This window comes from Sturnus vulgaris, chromosome 27 (assembly GCF_052056855.1).
Source record: "Sturnus vulgaris isolate bStuVul1 chromosome 27, bStuVul1.hap1, whole genome shotgun sequence".
NCBI lineage: Eukaryota > Metazoa > Chordata > Aves > Passeriformes > Sturnidae > Sturnus > Sturnus vulgaris.
Genome location: NC_142269.1, coordinates 2,171,413 through 2,191,754, shown reverse-complemented (window position 1 = coordinate 2,191,754; position 20,342 = coordinate 2,171,413). Strand labels below are relative to the sequence as shown.

Genomic DNA, 20,342 nt, shown 5'->3' with positions numbered 1-20,342 from the left:
GCCCAGGGTGTGGGAAGGTGACAAAGTGAGGAGGGGTGACAGGGTCCAGGGGAAGGTGACAGGACCAGGGATGACAGCACCTGGGGCTGACAGGACCGGGGAGTGACAGGGTCTAGAGGGTGACAAGACTGGGGGTGGCAGGGTCTGGAGGTGACAGGGTATGGAGATGACAGGGCTCGGAGGTGGCAGAGTCCGGGGGGTGACAGGGTCCAGAGGGTGATAGGGTGCGGATGTGACAGGGCCCGGGAGGTGACAGGGTCCGAATGTGACAGGGCCCGGGGGATGACAGGGTCTGGGGAGTGACAGGGTGAGGATGTGACAGGGCCCGCGGGGTGACAGGGTCTGGGGAGCGACAGGGTGAGGATGTGACAGGGCCCGGGAGGTGACAGGGTCTGGGGAGTGACAGGGTGAGGATGTGACAGGGCCCGGGAGGTGACAGGGTGCGGATGTGACAGGGCCCGCAGGGTGACAGGGCCCGCGGGGTGACAGGGTGCGGAGGTGACGGGGTCTGGGGAGTGACAGGGCCCGCAGGAAGCCGCTCGGGGCGCTGTCTCCGGGCAAGCGGCGCCTCCGCGGCCGCTCATTGGCGGCAGGCACGAGAGAGCTGTTTTCCCATTGGCTGTCCGCCGGCTGGCGGGGCCAATCGCGGCGCAGCGCGTTGTTCGCCGGGCGGCTGCCACCGCATGGTAAACGGAGCCGCTCACGTTGGGCGGGGAGGCGCGAGGCGGCCGCGCGGGCGCTGATTGGCCGAGAGCCTCAGGCGCTGGCCAATGGGCGGGGGCGCGCGGGGTGGGGCGGCAGTTGGGCCGGCGCGAGGGCAACGGCCGGAACTCGCCTCAGGCTGCCCCGCGCGGGTCCGCGCCGAGACCGGCCCGGAGCCATGGAGGTGAGGGGTGGGAGCGGGATGGGCACCGAGAGATGGGGACAGCGGCTGGCTGTGCTCCTCCGCCCTTCACACAGCTGGCGGGCCGCCGCGGCTGTCTTGGGCTTGGCCCCGGCGGTGCTGAGGAGGTGCCGAGGCCCGACCAGCCTGGCCGAGCCCCGCTGCCCCCTCCGGGCCCCGGCGCCCTCCCCGTGTGGGGGCAGGTGTGAGACACGGAGCTCAGGACTGGGGAAAATACCCGTCAGCATCCCGAAAAACACCTGTTTGGGGAAAAAGGGGGAAAGTATGGATCTGGGGATGTCCTAGGGCTGCCTCTGGCCCTACAGGTTTGCCCTTGTTCTGTGGGATCGATGTGAGTGTGTGGTGTCCCTGTGAATGGTGATCTCTGAGGGGAAAACATGGCGCTCAGGACATAGAGTCGAGCTCAACAATGACTCAGTATGTTCCCTTATTTGGAAAACGTGCCAGAAAAATACCTGGCTGTAACACTGGTGTGAGCTACAATGAAGATCGCTCGGTGCATCTTCAGGGAGCTGCAGAAGGATGTGTTTCTAGAGAGCAGAGCTTGTTCAGAACCCTGATCCTGGGAAACTGACTTTTCTGAGTTTTTTCATCATTCCAAATGTGGTAATATGTCGATAACTTCACTTTTCTATTTGTTGGATAAAGGGGGTTTTAGCTAGCGAGTTTAGCTTTTCCGTGTGTGCCTCACCCTTGGGAGAAGAGGAGAAGAGCCCTCAGTTTTTGTTCTCATTCCTTGCTTCTGCTGGTCTGTGATTTCTAGCACCTGGAGGGATGTCTCTCCAGTGGGAGTTGTTTCTCCCATAGTTACACAGCTCTCAGGGTGTGTATTGTAGGAAATTTCCAGCTCCTGATATCTGGAAATGCACATCTATGCTATCATGTACCTTAAACAATGTGTGGGAGCAGTGATGGAAGGACAGAGAGGTGTCCAGGCATGTGTGAAGGCTGAATAACTCCTCTACTGCTGTTGGAGGAAGGGTTTCCTACCCATGGCAGGGGTTGGAACTGGACGAGCTTTAAGGTCTTTTTAAACCATGCCATGATTCTGTGTTTGATGTTCCTCTGTGGTTGCTCTGATGCTGGGAAGCTCCACTGGTGAAAACAGGGAGAGTGCGGATTTCCTCTTGATCTGCACCTTCTCTGTCTCAAAACACCTTTGGAATTTCTTGTGCTTTAGTTTAGCTTCAGCTTTTCCTTCAGGGTAAATAGGAAAATGTTTTACATCCGTGTATAGAACCACATCCTTGTAAACTCAGATGGAACAGAATCCAGCAGTAAATTAGAAGGGCTAAAGAAGTTAACATTGATATAAAATCGATAACTGTCAGCTCTGTTCATAATTGTGTCTCTATGTGTAATTATGACTGTGTGTTCTCATGTCCCTGTCCCCGCAGCCCCCCGTGCCGTTGTGTGCTTTGATGTCCCTGTCCCCGCAGCCCCCCGTGCCGTTGTGTGTCCTGATGTCCCTGTCCTTTCCCTGTCCCCGCAGCCCCCCGTGCCGTTCTGTGCTCTGATGTCCCTGTCCTTTCCCTGTCCCCGCAGCCCCCCGTGCCGTTCTGTGTCCTGATGTCCCTGTCCTTTCCCTGTCCCCTCAGCCCCCCGTGCCGTTCTGTGTCCTGATGTCCCTGTCCTTTCCCTGTCCCCTCAGCCCCCCGTGCCGTTCTGTGTCCTGATGTCCCTGTCCTTTCCCTGTCCCCTCAGCCCCCCGTGCCGTTCTGTGTCCTGATGTCCCTGTCCTTTCCCTGTCCCCTCAGCCCCCCGTGCCGTTCTGTGTCCTGATGTCCCTGTCCTTTCCCTGTCCCCTCAGCCCCCCGTGCCGTTCTGTGCTCTGATGTCCCTGTCCCCTCAGCCCCCCGTGCCGTTCTGTGTTCTGATGTCCCTGTCCTTTCCCTGTCCCCTCAGCCCCCCGTGCCGTTCTGTGCTCTGATGTCCCTGTCCCCTCAGCCCCCCGTGCCGTTCTGTGTCCTGATGTCCCTGTCCTTTCCCTGTCCCCGCAGCCCCCCGTGCCGTTCTGTGTCCTGATGTCCCTGTCCTTTCCCTGTCCCCGCAGCCCAACGTGGCGTTCCGAGGCGGCGGCCGCTGCTGGGGCAGTGCGGAAGCGGGCGGGAGGCCGACGGACGTGTTCAGCACCGCCCTGCCGGGCTCTGCCTCGCTCTATGGCTGCTACAAATCACAGGTTCACTTGGTTATTGATTATTTTTATAGCTCTGTAAGAGTTTGGGTTGCTTATGAACAAAATGTTTCTAAAGTGGTTGCTTACGCTCGTGAACATAAATTACAGTGTTTTGATTTAACTGTAGTAAATTCTCATGGTTGTAACTTTCAGCAGTAGCTTCTCTAATGCAGTCACCGATGAAGCTGTAGGGATGTTTGTTAAAATGGTATTTCACTGTTGTTCTGGTGAAATGTTCATGGTAATTGTTCTCCTGTTGGAATAAACAATTGTATGCAGAGTGAGGAGCAAATAACTCTTTTGGACAGTGGGTAAGAAGGAGAACCTTAGCTATTGCCTCAGATATTTCTGTAGTCCAAGCGTTCATATGAACCAGTTCTTAGCCTGATCAACAGAAAGTGCCACGACAGTTAAATATGTCAGCTCTCTCTTGGAATTTTTGCCTTTCATAGCTATAAACCTTCACTGAGGTAAAAGACTCAAATGAAAATTCATTCCCAGTACCTTCAAGACCAGACTTGCCACTTCTTCCATCCAGGACTTGTTATTTTGTGAGACTACTCTGCTCCACAAAGGAGTGTATCGTGAGTCTTTAACATTTAACCCTGCAAAAACACCATTTATTATTTCACTTATTGAGAGCTAAGAAAGCCTATTGTGTCTAAACCAAGAGATAAGATGAAGGCAAAGATGTTCCTTTTCATTTAATCAGCATATGATGCCTTTCCACAAGAAAATAATTGGCTGTAAGTCTTCTGCAGTACCTTAATACCCTGTAATAATGGGGAGAAAGGGAATGTAATTCCTGACTCCTGGCAGGGATCAACCAGCAGAAACTGGAGCAGATGTTTTAGGCTCACATTGCTGCTGGTTTTAAGAACTCTCTAAACGTAGAGGAAGGGTCAGGTTGAGGAAGGAGATGTTGTTTATTCTGTACGTGGTGCTGGAGGAAGTTTTCCACAATCCAAGCACACCAAAGAGTGAAAAACAAGAGAATTTAGAGACTAAAGTTTGCTTAAAGCTGCTTGCCTAATGCAGTCACTGAGCTTGTGCAGCCTTGAATAAAATATCCCACCTGTGGTGATCTCCATCTTTCTTTCCTCATTCCATTACCTGGTGGATTTCTTTAGTGTCGTGATGGATAGTAAGAAAGCCTTTCTGCTACTCTTTTTAGCTTCTTTTAACAGCCTTTGCAATTTTTACATTGTAGCAATATCTATACTAGCATGAGGCTCATACCTGTAAGGCTGGGTTGTATAGTTGAAATTGAGATATAGGCGGTTTTTATTAGTTGAAAGGAAGCTAGTGGGAGTTGAAGAGTTAAAAATCACAGCCTCTGAGCTGGATAAATTTACAAACACAAAATTAGAATGTGATTTAGTTGATTATTTATTTCTATATCTTCACAAAGAGTACTAAAGCATATCCACCTTTTACCCACGTATCTAAGTACCATTTTTATATTAATCACTGATGGAATTTCAAAATTGCAGATGTTCTGTTTCATATCTAGGCAGAAGTCCAGAATTTCAGTTGTATTTCCTTCAGCTGTTGTTCATGTGCTGTACAGATGCTGACACCTGTAGCTTGCCCTCTGTTTCTTTCTGAATTGGTCAATACTCTGTGTCCTGTTGGATACATTGTGGTTCCATTATTGATCAGGTCTAGAGCAATAATAGCATGAATATCATATACTATTGTTTTAAGTATAGTCAATGTTAAATAGTATTTGTTGCTTCCCTCCCTCCTTAATGACATACAGGCTGATTTGAGGTGCCTTGGGAGGTGTTAATGGTCAGGGCTTTCCTTTTACCTTTACTTGTATCCAATGGCCTTCTGCTGCTACTTTATCTCCTATAGCTCAGAAATGATATTTACCTTCATACTCCTTATGCATCAAAGGAAATTTTAAAGAGTGTGTGTTGTCAAATTCCCATTTAGTTGTAACATTAATTAATAATTTAAAATCTCTTCCATCCTCCTTAACCTGTTGTACAATTGTTTTCTAGTTACAGTCTTTGATTGGACAAGAAAGAACAAAAGGTTTGCCTATATAAGTTTTATATTCAGAAAGGTTAAGGCAATTCAGGGAAACGTGTCACAGTAACAATTCTAACCAATGTAAAATTATTCCAACATTATAGCAAGTTTGACATCTGGCACTGTCTTGGCAATCCTGGTCTGTGCAATTCTGTTTGTCTAAAATAATTACTGCAGTTGGAATTGCTACTACCCCTTGAGGGCATTCAAGTTCTGTGTAAGACAGGCCTTCTTCCCAGGCACAGTTTATGAAGTTACTTTTTAATTTTTTTAGTCCCAAAGGTCCAGAGGAGGTGGCTTCTCACTTACCTGGTCCTGTAGTTTTCTTCAGTCCTGAATGGTGTTTCCACAGCTGTGTCTGTTGTGAAATGAACCTTTCCAGTGATTCTTTTCAGTGTTCCTTCAGTGGCTTATTGTTCCATGGTCTTAGACCCAATCTCCATGGATGTCATGAACAGGTGCAGATCAATCAGATTTCTGCAGTGAAAGTACTTGTTGATAGAGGACAAAACTCTCCCTAGAGAGATAACATAATTACACAAGTGTTCTTGGCCCAGATATTCCCAGAATGTGGTTTGTAAGAGAATATCTGATAAGGTATATATCTGATTCTCCTGTATAGATTTCAAAAGACTGAGTTTATCTCTGGATCTAGGTGTTATTCTGACCCTCAATAGCAACATCTCAGGCCTCTTTGTTTTGTCCTTTATTCCTTCTATGACACTTGGAGGTTTTGACTGGGCAGGGCCAGCTCTATTGGTGTAGCCTCAGGTGTTCACTGGCCCAGTGGCCTTCACTAAATGTAGATCCTAGTGTTAGAGGGTCGCACCTCCCACTGCTTCCAGTGTGGTTTTTAACAGGCCACTGCACTGTTCAGCTTGCCCAGAGCTTGTCCTCCATCCCAGTACAACAAATGCTTGGAGCAGATTTGTTTCCAGCCTGCTCTGAGCAGTCCTGTTGTTAACCCTTTGTGCCTCACGTTTATTGGGTGCCAGTTAAGGAATGGCACTTCCCAGTTGAGTTCTCCACTGAGGCTCTCCAAACCACACACTGATCTCTCACTCTCCTGCTCTCCCCTTCCCTCCCTGCTGTGCCACAGTGGAGAAGAGAACTGGAGGCACAAAAAGCCAAGGTCACAGGTTGAGGTAAGAGCAATTTAATGAGAGAAGAAAAGGAATGGTAACAGCAGCAGCACTAATGACAGAGAGTTTAGGAAAGGATTCACATGAAAAGAATTCCCAGTAATACTGGATGCTCCCTCCAGCACATTTTCTCGTCTGGAAGGATCCCCTTGTCCCTGGAAAAGATCCCCTTTCCCCCGGATACAGAATAACTTCTGGGTCCTGGCCATGCCCCTTCCCAGCTACTGCAAAAAATTAACCCTGTCCTGGCCAGAACCTGGACAGTTTGCTGACACATCTATAGGTATCCTGTGCCTAGGAATGATCTCTTTCAGTAGTACCTCACCTACCTCCTCAGCCTTGTTGGTTTGGCAGGGAAAAGCTTCAGGCCCCCAGGAAATTATCAGCTATTACCAGTAAGTATTGATACCCATTCTGCCATGGCAGGCAGAGAAATCAATTTGCCAGTAATTTCCTGGTGTGTTCGTTTGCTGGCTTGTCCTGGGAGAGGCTGAGGCTGGATCTGTGGATGCACACTGTGCTTCACATTTCTTCACTATACTTTCTGTGATGCCTCCCATTCCAGTCTCAAGGGTATACAGTTTTACATAGTTTTCCAAAAACTGTTGGACTGTTCTTAAATCTGTGTGGTAAAACAGTCCAGCATAACTGAGTCTTTGGCCCCATTTGTGGATTCTCCCATGCAAATGCAAACAGCTCCTGACTTTGTCGTCCGGTGGGACACAAAAAAAAGCATCTTACAAGTCCAGTATCAATACGTGTTACTGTGCCTGCCTAGGCCTTTTTGGGGGGTCTCTGGTGATCACTGGGTGGTTGGGGAGATGCCTCCTACTCATTTTCCAACAAAGGTCATCTCAGAACACACAGAACACAAGGCTGAGTGACATAGAAGTTGTGATGTGTGGCTCAGCACCTTCTTCTTAAACAATTGCCAGGCAAGATGTAAAATACAAAAGCTTTCCATAAGCCTTAAGCAACACTGGTTTAGCACACCTGAGAGCATCTGTTTGTCTTCAAAAGAGGGATGACAGGTGAGAATGATACCATCAGCTTCCATCTGCAACAGAGAGCAAGAGAAGGGACAGAGAATTCTGCTTAAAAGAGTTCTGAGAATTCTGCTTAAAGACATTAACATGGCCTGAAATTGTTGTATTCAAAGTGTGTGGCTTGCTTACCTCTCATGTGCTGGTTCCTCCAAGAGTGAACTCAGTTACAACCACGTACAGTGAGAAAATGACAGTTTGATGTGTTTCATATTAAATAAATGCTTTTATTGTACATTAAATGCAGAATGAAGAAAATGTGGAGTTGCCTCAGGCCTACAGTTCTTCCCTTTCAACATCAGAGTACTCTACACCCATGGACCCTTCCCTTTTGTACCCCCCTTGGTCTACGTGTACAGATGACACCAAGCAGCCTGCTGCTCCTCAGATTAACCTGAAGTCCAGGTACTCATCCTTGACAGGGAGTGTGTGTGTGTTGGAGTAGATGGATTATATTTTCTTGTTTAATTTAATGTAGGCTGTACTTTGAATGAAGGAACTGTTTTTATTAATACATAATTGGTTTTCAGGATTCAGCCTGAAAGGAATGATTATGGCAGTGAAACTGATTTATATGGACTCGTGTCAAACATCTTGGAAGAGCAAGACAAACCACAGCCGTGCTTTGCTGAGGGGTGAGTGAGGTGCAAGTGACAGAAACTCCCCTCTCTGATCTCACTGTGCTCCTGTCAGCTCCATCTGCAACTCTCTGAGCTTTCTCCCTTTTTCCTCATATTCCAACATTTTGCTTGGGATACTTGGAAGCTTTTCTCAAGGCACTTGGATTGCATGGCAGCTTCTGGCTCTCTGGTATTTACAGAACTTATTAGTTGGCATTTTTTAAATAAGATCTTAACAAGTCTTATGGACATGCTGTGTTCAGGTAAATCCCCTGCATGTCTGCTTTGGTCTGTTTGTGTATTTTAATCAAGACTGAATTCAGACTTTAGGTTTCTTTCTTAGTTAACGTCAATTCACAGAAAAATTGCACGAAGCACAGACTCCTTCACATTTGCCTGAACTGGCAGGAGAAAATTCCATGTTAAAATTTAATGTTTCTTGCTGCTAGAGCTACCTAAGAATTATATGTATATCTAAATGTCAGGTTTATTTTCCTCTATTCCTGCACCAGAAGAGACAATTCCATAGTCATAACATGACACAGAAGGGTGCAGGTCCAGCAACCCCTTACAGAGCTATCTGTCTTTTCCAGGTCTAAGAGACAAGACAGGGAGCCCAGCTCTCAGGTTCCCAAGTCAGGCACTGCTTTTCCTTTCTTCCCAAACAATTCCATTGATTTCTCTATGTGTGCTGAGTTGTGTGGCTGAAATGAGGGAAAGCTTCAGAGTCAGTCTTGCTATCATGAGACAGCTCAGTAATTCCTTTGCTATGGACAGGCAGGGCTGGTTCAGTACTCCCAGATTTGGCCTGCAATGTCTTCAGGCACAATTTCCCCTTTACTTAGACTGCTTACAGTTCTCCTTGGCAGTCAGGCATTGATGGTGCTGTGTTAATTCCTGCTGGTTAGTGGGAAGAAACAAGGTGTGCTGGGATGCTGCCTCTGGCTTTACCTGCAGGAAGCAATACAGGCCAGTGTAAGGCACAAGTGAGGTGAGACAGAAGCATTTTCTCTGGAGTGCTGGGACATGGCTTTGGAAGACTGAGGGCAGTCTGGGTGCCTGAACTTGGTGCTGAACCAGGAGTATTTTGGTGATGATGGACAGGACTGATGGACCAGGATTTGATGTGTACACATCCCTTGCAGCTTGAAGGCCTGTCCATAGCTGCTGAGCTGTGGTGGTGTGTTCAGGCAAGGCAGAATGAGTTTTCTCAGCTAGATATGGGAAACTGAAGATGACAGGAGTGGGTAGAAGTTGAAGTCAGACATCTTAGAATCATCTGAGAGAAATTATTCAGTAATAATTAGTTTCTTAAACCTTGTTTGTGTTTGGGAATGAAGAGCAGCAGCACAGATCAGTGTCTAACCATGTGTTTGTTGTTTTTCAAGGAGTTGCCCTCCCACCCTGAAGTCAGTGTGGCCAGTGAACACGACCAGAATGGAGCACCATGACCTGTTGCCAGAAGGCAGGAGGGCAGTTGTTGGAGCAGTGCCCCAGCAGGGTTTCTATGGCAGTGAGTCCATCCCTGCTGCTGACAAGCAGTTCCTGCAGAGCCCCACTCTGGTGGCACAGCAGAAGGCAGATGATTGTTACCGAGGCTTTGCTGGCGTGGAGCTGGAAGAGCAGAGCTTGTACTCCAGGAGCGATCGTGCCAATGGCTGCAACCTGCAGGCTAGTGAGAGTATGAAGACAACACCTGTGTATCAGAACTACCCCTACCTGAAAAACACCTTTGCAGCTCAGGCTGGGTACTCAGAAGCAATCAAAGACTCGGGAGCTGATGCTTATTCTTATGGAAGGGAGAAGGTGTGTCCCAAAGGAGCAGATGCACAGGTGCACCCAAAGCAGGCAGAAACATTCCTTCCACAGTGTCACAGATACAACGAGAACACAGATTATACCAGATACACTGAATATTCTCATGCTGGTAAAGCAAAGCCCAACAAGGGCACCAGTTGCAGCCTCCAAGAAAATAGAAAGCTGGTAAATGGAACCCCTGAGGCACCATCTCTGGATGCAGAGCCCTATGCTAAATATTTTCAAGTTAAATCAGGAACTCAGAAAAAATTTGAAGAGACAAATTCAGATCAGCACGACTTTACATTTCCCAAGTCTGTAGGACTTGTATCAGAAAAACAATTTGCAAGCGAATCTTCCTTCAGCACTGATTTTGGGCAAAAATTTGAATATGGACTAAAATCTTTTGCAGCTTGTCCAGGGAATAATGGTGTGGAAAAGCAGCAGTTTTCCAAGGCCGATCTTCAGAATCCCGAATTCTATAAATCACTCCCCCTGTTGCCCAGTGCAGCAGTCCCCTCAGCAGGCTCTAGCACCAGGCCAGGGTGGATGAACATCCAAACCAAACCCACGGCTTCCAGCCCCTTCCAGAATCCAAGTCCTTTGTTGAAACCGAATAATCAGTCACCTGCATTTCCAAAAAGCTCTCGTCATTCTAATGATGTTTTTCAGTTGCCATCTTCAAATTTGCCTTTAAACAGTAATTTACTTCACAAGTACTGTCAAGACAACCCATTCCTCTCCGGCCTTGACTTTGGCTACAGCACTGCAGAGCGAGCTCGGGCAGCTGCATGCATGGAAGCCCTGGTTAGGGGTGGGGAAGAGAACCTCATCGAGTACCTCAGTGAGAAGAAGCTGAAGCAGCCAAATGGATTCTGTGACAGTTACTTGGCCCAGCAGTTGGGGATCATTGACAACCTGAACAAGCAGCGTTTCCAGCTGAAGCCGCAGAGCGAGCACTGTGATCTGGAAGGGCAGAACCAGGCGGATGGGGCGTTTCAGGACATGTACCAGGAGTTACTGGAGTCTCAGGGGCAGCTGCACCTCGGGGCAGGGAATGGGGACACCAGTGCCATGGGTGCTGGGAGCTGCCTGCAGGCTCCAGGCATTGCCAACCGCATGGTGGGTGACTTCAGGCGGAACCGGCAGCTGGGCCCCAGCACCTTCCCCATGAGATCCGCTCACCTCTTGGGCCGCTCCGTGGTGCCTCTGGTGGAGCCTCCCACCGTGTTCTCCCAGGATGATCTCAAACGCCTCTACCCCTGCTTTACAGAGAAGATGTACAGTGACAGCGCCCTCTCTGGTTTCGTGTCAGCATTTGGATTTCAAAAGCAAGTGAAAAGTCACAGCGGGCCTGCCAGCGAGCTGCACGTGAGACTGGAAGAGTGTTATGAGCAGTGGAGGGCTTTGGAGAAAGAAAGAAAGAAGGTAAGAAAACCAAACTAATATCGGAGATTTGATGTAGATCTCATCCTGCTCAGTGCAGTCACAAATCGTGGGTAGTTCTGCTGTTAGGAGCTGAAATGCTTGATGGGACTTCAAAGTTACGAGTTTGTTTCTGTGTGTGTTTTGGGGCAGAAAGGTGTGGAGACTTGTAGCCTGGCTGGAAGCATAGCTAATATTGTATGGAACATTGCACTAAAAGCAGGAATTCAGAGGCTTTTCCAATCCCAGGGCTGGGGAAGGTGTGTTCACGAGGAACAAAGATGTTCTATACCTTTTTTATTAATAGAATAAATACAGTGCCTCTGGAACTTTGAAAATACAGTAAATATGTTTTGAATTGAAACTAAACTTTAATTCTTTCAATTTTGTAGGAGCTACATTGAATTCCTACCTCCTGTTTCCCTGAAGGTTTAAACCTAAGGTGTATTTGAAGGGTTTCTTTTTCCCCCCCCAGAAACAGAGGCTGAGGAAGGGTCATTTAATTAAAACTCTTGGAGTAAAAGGCTCAGGCAGTGCTGTGTGAAGCCCTACTAAAAGCAGTTGCCTTTTTTGGTCTGTAGGAAAACCTGTCTTCATTTCACCAGCTGAGATGGGGTTTGAATTTCAATACCTGGGATTGTCTGTGAGGGAGGCTGGGCCAAATGTCACCTGGCAATAGTGGGACCTTTGGGAGTTCTCCTGTGCCAGCCCCCACAAAGAAACCAATTCCAAGAAGATGTAACGTGGGGATTTTTTTGACAATGTTTCCTGACAAAAGCCAGTGGTTGCTTTGAATAGAGGGGTTGAGGAGGAGTGAGCCCAGTTTAAGGAGGGGAGGTGGTGCCTGGGGTGCATGGAGAGTGCAAGAGAGAAAAAGCTGGTATGTGCATGGCCGGGGGCCATGGTGGGAGAAATTCAGCTTTATCACAGAATCCCAGAATGGTTTGGGTTGAAGGGACCTTAAAGCTCCCTCAGTCCCACCCCTGCCATGGCAGGGACACCTTCCACTATCCCAGGCTGCTCCAAACCCCATCCAACCTGGCCTTGGACACTTTCAGGGATGGGCCAGCCACTGCTGCCCTGGGCACCCTGTGCCAGGGCCTCCCCATCCTCACAATTTATTTCTAATATCTAGTCCAAACCTGCTCTCTCTGTGTGAAGCCATTCCCCCTTGTCTTGGCACACCATGCTCTTGTTAATAGTGCACCACTATGAAACTATGCAAGAATTGCAATTTTAAATCAGACTCAGCTAGTTCTGGGTTATTACAGGGGTTTCAGAGTGGCATAACAAGGGGATGAGAGAGATGGAAACTTGGAATCTTGCAAACAGTTTTCAAAATAGTTTTCTGATGACTCAATAAAATATGGAATCCTGGAATGATTTGGTTTGGAAGGGACCTTAGAGACCATGCAGCCCCACCCACCTGCCATAGGCAGGGGCATCTTCCACTAGACCAGGGTGCTTAGGAAAAAATCTTTCTGTAGTTTAATCTGTACAAAAATTAGGTTAATTGCTGGCAGAAACAGTTTTATTTTAATTTTATGTGTGAGATCCACATCTGTTTGGTCTTTTTTTTTTTCCCTGTAATTCTGACTTGCCTCCATTTTATTTCCAGGCAAAACCAGTACAGGCTGTAGTCAGAGTGAGCAGACATAGCACTGCTGGAACACGGTGTGTTGGCACGATTGCTTTAGTTGAACTGCTTTGAGTAAAGCAGTTGTTCACTTAAAGCAGGTGATTGTCTCACCAGAGGGTTAAATCCCAAATGCCTGAATCCTCATTGTCTCCTTTAAAAAACTCCAAAACCCTGATGGCAAGAAATTGAATCTGATATTTTTTCTTGTTTCTGTAATGAAGCACACTCTGCATGTACATTCTGAGGGAGTTGTTCTTTTGTTTTCCTGCAGATTGAATCAGCTCTTGCTAAGAATTTCCAAGGGAAGAAGGTTTCCAGTACTAACAACATTCCAATTCCAAGGCTGACATCAAATCCATCAAGGGTTGATCGCTTAATTGTGGATCAGCTACGGGAACAAGCCAGAGTGAGTTGTAGGACTAAAAAAAATCTATTGAACTTATCCCACAGAACTTAGAGTACAGTGTGAGATAGGTAAGATGATCAGAGCAGCTTTTCCCAAAATAGCTTTGTTCTTCAGTGCTGTGCAGGGAATAACATTTCAGCAGTCCCTGTTAGAGCTTCTGCAGCTCCAGGGTGCTGTTTCCAGGGAAGCACAGAGGGGCTGAGGCTCTCAGTTACATCCCCATGTGCCAGGAGGACGTGGTTCTGGTGCAGGAGTGTGCACGTGGTGCAGCATCCAGTATTGGAACCTGGGCACAGCTCTCAGGGGTGCTGCATTCAAAGCAGCTCTATAGGGAAATATTCACTGTGGATTTGGAGACACTGTGATGGAGGAGGTATTTGTGGGGAAAAAACAGGTTTAGTTAATGTTTGGAAGATATTGACATATATATAGTTGCCTGAAAGTCTGGTATATTTTAATGCAGAATGATTATTTGATGCACCTTCAGTCTGAGTTTCTGTTACCAGTTTGCTGTTTAACCCAGAGAGCCATAACCAGTAGGGCAAGGGAGACTGGTGTCTGTGAGCTCTATGGGCAAACCACGGTGCTGGTGACAGCCCCAGGGTCCATGGGGAGGTGACAACTGGGGGAGGAGGGAGCACAGACTCTGCCTCCTGAGGCCACACCAGAGCCATGATGCTGGTGCTGCAGGCAAGGAGAAGCAGAAGCCAACCTGTCCCCCACCTGTCAGGAGCTGTGGGGTGAAAGAGTTCTGGGAAATGTTGGGTTTGGAGGCAGCAGCAGAGGGGAACAGCAGCCTGTCCTACCTGCCTCACACAGGAGGGGCTGTGTGAGAGCTGTGCCTGCTCACTGCCTGCAGGACCTGCCTGCTGCTGCTCATCCAGCTGAGGGATGGACTGAAAGACATGGATGGGCTTAGTGTACTCTTTTTAAACTGCTCTTTGAATCCCAAAAGAACAGCCTTAGTTTCCATGTTTGGAAGGTCTGCCTGTCCTTGTCCTGGTACTTCAAAACTGCCTCCAAAACAGGACTTAAGTCTCTCTAGCCATTTGAGGAATCAAACTTCAGGGTGTAGCACCTCAAACCCTTGTTAGTTTTAAGGCTGCTCAACAGCAGAGTAGGGCTGCTAAACCTGGATTCTAGCATCAGAAAGCTTGGTGATGGCCAAAGAGGAACCCTGGTACGAAAGTTTGAGTGGACGCTGGGTTGGCTCAATCTGGGATTAATTCTTCATTGTTGGAGCATCCAGCTAAATCCTCTTGAAAGTCACATGCATTCCTTTAGGACATTAAGTGTAGCCATGGCCTGAGAAGCATTCCAATTTGGGGATTTTTAGCTTCTCTTTTTTCTGCAGACCAGTAACCAGGTTGTCAGCATTATGTGACTGTGGCTGAGGAGTCACCATGGGGAAACCCACAGGTGATGGGACTGGTGTAAGATAAGACAGCGAAGGTGCACATTGTCAGTGGGCTAAACAAACCTGAATAATTTCTGAATGTTTGTTCTCTGCTCCCTTGGTGTTGGGTGTTCACCCCAAAGTCAGCCCACAGGTGATTCCACAGCAGCCTTCCCTTTCCCAGTGCAGCTGTCACTGCTGCTGCCCAGGCTGCCCTGCACAGCACAAGGCCCCTCTGGGTTTTCACCCAGAAATTGCAGCAGTGCTGTGAGAAGGGAGGACCCCAGTTCTCTGAAGTCAGGGAAATGCACATTGTCCTGAAACGACCTTTTGTTCATGGATATGTCAAAGCTGTACAGACCTGGTATTAACCAGTAAGCTGGGGACATTACTGGCGTGTTGTAGCTTTGCTGTTGTGCTTTGCACACCCAGCTGTACCACAGCTTTGTGTTTGGAGATCAACAAATCCCAGGTAAGAACTTAAAACTGCTTCAGCTGTAACTTCATGAACTGTTCTCGAGAGAGAGTCATGATTCTCATTAATCTGTTGTCCCTAGTTAGTTAATTTTGCAGTGAGTGTGGATGAGTGCAGTGTGAACCCCTGTAAGATGGGATTGTTCATTAGGTGGTGACTTTACTGGGGAAGATGGAGCGCCTGCGCAGTTCTCCCCTGCACGCCAGCATCTCCACTGCTCTGGACAAACAGCTGGAGTCCATCCACGTGCTGCAGGCTCGCAGGAAGGATGAAATTGTCAATGCTTCCAGTCGGCAGAGGCACGGCCCCCCCAGGTGCCAGGATGAGAGAGGTATGGCTGTGCTTATGTACATTTATTAGGTACCTGGGAGGTTGAACACGTCTGGCAAAAATAAGTGAGGGGGGTTATAATCCAAGTTTTAACTTACTTTTCAATATTAGAGCTTTGTCAAAGACAGACTGGGTGGTTTTGGATGAGGGTTTGAGGAGACACTAAATGTAGATTTTAGAGTTAAATAGGTTAAATCAATTTGGAGGTGGTTATTCAATTAATAAACAAGCAAGGAATAAAAATTACTGGATTTTATTGATAACACATTCAGGGATTGGAGGTATTACTAAGCTACTGCCTCTTGCTTCTCCCTGCTCCTCATAATCCTGTTCCTATCAAGCCTCCAGCTCTGTCTTTGTCTAGAACTTCCTTTGTATCTCCATGCTGAATCTGCCCAAAGTGACAGAGGTGGCCTTGGCTTACAAATGGATTTCTTCTTCAAGCATCTTCTGGCATAGACTGGCATAATTACAGATCATATTTTGGATGGATGCACAAAAACACAATGGGCAGAATGTTTTCATTTTTAATGGTGTCCCATATAAGCCAAATATTCAGCTTCATCTTTCATCAGTGCACAGGCAGAGTGGCAGGTTCCCTTGTCTCTGAGATGGAGTCAGGGTAGATTCCTGCTCCCTGCAACACTCTGACCTCCTACTTTGTGTCAGAAACTACCTTAACATTTCTGAATCTTCTGATCTCTTCTGCTGTTCTTTCTACATCTGAATTACAGGGATTATTTTACTTCTTTGGGGTGTCCCACCATGCAGTTTGTAATTCTCAGGTTTACTCAGAAGATACACTGCAGCATTCTTTCTTTTCACCTGTTCCCCATCATTCCTGTTTCTCTTTACCTTGACTGAAGATTATTTGACTTGTTAAGGTGAAGAAGTTTTTTTGGATGTTGAAGCCCATGCAAATAATTGGCTTTACCTGGAACTACCAGATCTATGAGCTTTTGTAACAGAGTAGTCTGGGAAGGAGTTGTCAGACCTGGAGATCCAGCTCCTTGGTGCAGCTGCTGGGAGAGGAGGCTCTGCACAATGGGATGTGCTTATTTACCTGGAGGGGTGGTGCTTGGTCCTCTGCCTCCCATTGCTGTCTTAGGCTGTTGAGCCTGGACAGCAGTTGTGGAGGATTTTTTCAACAGTAAATTATTGGATGCAGTAACTGTATTTGCTCTGTCAGGCAAAACCTTGAGGGAAAGGCCTGAAGCTGTTCTGGTTTGTTCAGGAGCAGGTCTTGTCCAGCCCTGTTTCCACAGCACCTTTCTATTCCATCTGATCTGATATTAAGCATCTATTACAGAGTCCCAGGATGGTTTGGGTGGGAAGGGTCCTTAAAGCCCATCAGTGCCACCCCTGCCATGGGCAGGGACACCTTCCACTATCCCAGGGTGCTCCAAGCCCTGTCCAGCCTGGCCTGGGACACTGCCAGGGGTCCAGGGGTAGCCACAGCTGCTCTGGAAAATCTGTGCCAGAATAATGGGACCACAGCTCAGGTGACCCTTTACAGCTCCGTGGTTTAACACCCATTCACAGAACATGGTCTGTGTGCTTCAATCCAATGTCCCAAAGGAGCTGTTCCTTCAGCCCTGGTAAGGATTTCTTGGCAGGACAGGTGAGGGACCCCCTGTGACCCAGAAGGGGAGGGCCCAGGTGCCATCAGTGTGTGTGTGCATGGAGCAGCCCAGGCCGGGGTGCAGCTGCAGCAGGAAGGTGCTGTAACAAACTCAGAACCTAAAAACCACACACCTGCCTGGCTGTGTGAGGGCAGAGAAATTCAGATGCAGCTTTTCTAAACCTGTAAAGACACAAGGTCAGACACGAAAGGGGCCGAAAGGTGGGGCAGCCGCAGCAGGACTAAAGCGCCCTTTCCTCCCTCCCTCTCTCCCTGCCTCCCTCCCTCCCTCCCTCCCTCCCTCTGCAGTGGTGCTCGCTCTGGCCGCGGCGCTCCGAGCCCTGTGCCTGGCCACGCGCAGGGTGCGCACCGCGCTCTGGTGCGCCTTCCACATGACGCTGCCCAAACTCTCGGCTGGGAAACGGGCTCGGGAGAGACTTCCCCAGGAGGGGACAGCGCCCGAAGAGAAGCGAGCGGAGACGCCCCCGGCTGCGGCCCCGCGAGGGCCCAGGGAAGAAGGGGGGGCAGAGGGAGCCCCGGGGCTGTGCACGGACCTGCTCCACAGTGTGTATGAGAGAGGAGACGTGAATTCCTCGTAATTTTTGGTTCTTTTTAGTTACTTCAAAGTTTCAAGTGCTAAAGTTCGTATTTAAAGCTATATCTTGATGAGAAGTGGAATTTGCCTTAAGGGCTTCTCGGGTTAAGCTGTTAACGACGGGCAGGGTCAGAATGTTGTAAAGCCAAACTGGTGAATGTTAACTTAAAAAAATAATCAGACTAATTCATTAACAGCTAAGATATTATTTAAGTCCTGCAGGTGAAGCCTGGTGTCCAACTCTCCCTATAACTCCTTTTAGTTTTGCTTTAGGAAATAGGTTTTTAAATAATGATTCTTAAAGACTGTGGTGTGACAGGGTGTGAGGTTGGTGTCAGATCAGATTGTGATGTAAAATGGTTTCCTTATTGAACTAAAACCTGTAAACAGAAAGAAAAAAGGCTAGGAATACCCAATATTCATGTAAAAGTAGATATTTAAAATACAAATATTTATGGATTTGAGATTTTAAAGTCTACGTTTGGGAAAGGCAGTATGCACCAGGTTCCACTAAATTACCAGTAGAGCAGAATTGCTGTGTGAAACCATGAATTTAGTGAATGTGTTCAGATATTTGGAATGCTCTTGGGAACAAATGAACTACTGTTGTAAAGTATTTAAGCATAATCAAACTACGACAGGCAGACAGGATTGTCCTGCAGAGCTGTGAAGGAGCTTCAATAATGAGCGTTGTTTTTAATTTAACTTCAGAAAAGGTCGTGCCAAGTTCTGAAATTTGGATTTTCTTAAAGTTACTAGTTTGGTTTGAAATTTGATTGTCAACTTCTAGACTTCTTAGTTCCCTTCTGCATTTGGGCAGCTCCCAGCACTGGTGTTTGCTTGCAGCTCTCAGTGTTTAGGAGCAGGAGTGATGGATTCACCAGCACCCAGCACTGGTGTTTGGGACAGCTGGGAAACCCACAAGCAGTGGGTTAAAGTTACTGAGCTGACCATGCCTGCACACCCTGGTACTGACATGGCTCTGTTCTTCCTGCTGCTGGGAATGCTGATATGCAGAAGGGGTGGTGGCATCAGATAAATTGTCCTTAGATGATGTGCAGAAAGGACTGAGAAAGGCTCAGCAGAAGGTGGGGTGTGATCACGGCAATGACAGAAATGCTGCCAGGTGAGTGGGGCAGAACAAGCACGGCTTCCTAACAGTCACTGCACTGGGGGTGGTTCAGTTTAACCCAGGCTGTGTTGATGTTAAAGCAAAACTGACTTTACTGACTGGAGTTGTCTATAAGAAATAAATTCATTTTTGTTGAAAAGCTTTTGTTCTGCAAGTGTGTTTCCAGGCCGGGCTCCTCGAGCTGGAGCCAGCACCAGGGGGAAGCATTCAGGCTGTTCTGGAATTGTGTTCGGGATAAAGCAAAGGGGTTGCTGAAATCCCTCTCTGGAGAGAGCCATGATCATAACATCAGACATGCCAAGGGAGCCAGAGTAGGGAATGTTTCTTCCCTGCAAATGTCTCAGCTCCACGCTCTGCATTGCCAGGGAAGGCTGATGCAGCAATTCTGTCATCTGCACTGGGAATCTTAGGGGTGAATCCAGAGTATTCCTGCTCTATAAATAACTCCTGCTGTTGGTGCCAGCTGTGCACTGCTGACTGTCCTGAATGGAGCAGCAGTGGTTGAAGCTTCAGAAGCTGAGTTGCTGCCTGCCTGGGCACCTGATCCATGGCACAAACTGCTGGCATGGGAAGGGGTGGGCCCACAGTCTTGAGGGGCAAGGGCATTATCATGGGGTAGGGACAACTCTGTAGCCTCACTGGGCTGGGAAGCATCAGCTCACTTTGATTTTTCTGACACCACTAGGGGTTTCCAACACCACTGGCTGCTGCTGTGGCTGCTGTTCCTGGCCATGGTACCGCTCTGCCCCAGGTCAGCTGCTGGAAGCCCAATGGCTGGACTTGCCCTTGCTCCTGATCCCTGTCCCTGACTGGGCCTTTCCCAAGGGCAGAGCGAGCCCAGCCCTGTGCCTGGCTGGGAATGCAGGGGACAGTGGTACCTGCAGAGGGATCTGCAGGGCTTTGGGCGCCAGTTCCCACCGTGTGTGTGTGTGTGTGTGTGTGTGGCTGTGCCCTTCTTGCATCCATGCAGCCTCCTATGGATGTGCACACAGTGGAGCCTGTGTGCTGTTCCTGGACAGGCTCTGGAGCACAGCTGTGGGCACAAGGAGCTGAACGCTGCCCTTCCCTGGCCCTTCACAACCAAAGGCCCAGCTCCAGCCCTCAGCTCGCATTTTCCTTGGAGGCCAAGGGCTGGGCAGTGCAGTGCCAGGTCAAAGAGCTCCAGGAAAAGCCACCTGGCTGACAAGGATGGGCAGCAGCTGCTGCCAGAGCAAGTGGGGTGCCAGCAGGAGGTGCTGCCAGCCTCCTGAGCCTCCAGGGCTGGTGCACAGGGCTCCAGGGCACTAGAGGAAGTGAGAGCTGGCCCGTGGTGCTGGGGCCGAGTGCCATCCTCCTCCTTCAACAGCTGCCCCCTGCCCTGTTCCACCACAGTCCCACATCCTGGCAGCTCCCTGAGGAGCCAACCAGGAACTGCCACAGTGCACCAGGCCAGGATGGGGAGCAGCACAGCTGAGTAAGCTCCCAGGAAAGAGGGCACCACAACCCTGAGAAACAAGGCATGAAGGAATCTGAATCTGCACCAAGGAAGCCTTCAGAAACAGAGAAAGGACACACCACTGGCACTGCCATCATGAATGGCAACATCACTCAGAGGAATCCAC

At 48.5% G+C, this 20,342-nt stretch overlaps 1 protein-coding gene across 1 annotated transcript; it reads left to right on the top strand.

Annotated features, from left to right (window-relative positions):
• Nucleotides 1–7,546: 7,546 nt before the first annotated feature.
• MEIOC (meiosis specific with coiled-coil domain) lies at nt 7,547–18,755 on the top strand. Its single transcript, XM_014884771.2, has 6 exons — nt 7,547–7,710; nt 7,836–7,940; nt 9,314–11,150; nt 13,058–13,192; nt 15,214–15,394; nt 17,324–18,755. Exons 1-6 carry the CDS (start codon nt 7,547–7,549, stop codon nt 17,611–17,613), a joined length of 2,712 nt encoding a protein of 903 aa, XP_014740257.2. The 3' UTR covers nt 17,614–18,755.
• Nucleotides 18,756–20,342: the final 1,587 nt, after the last annotated feature.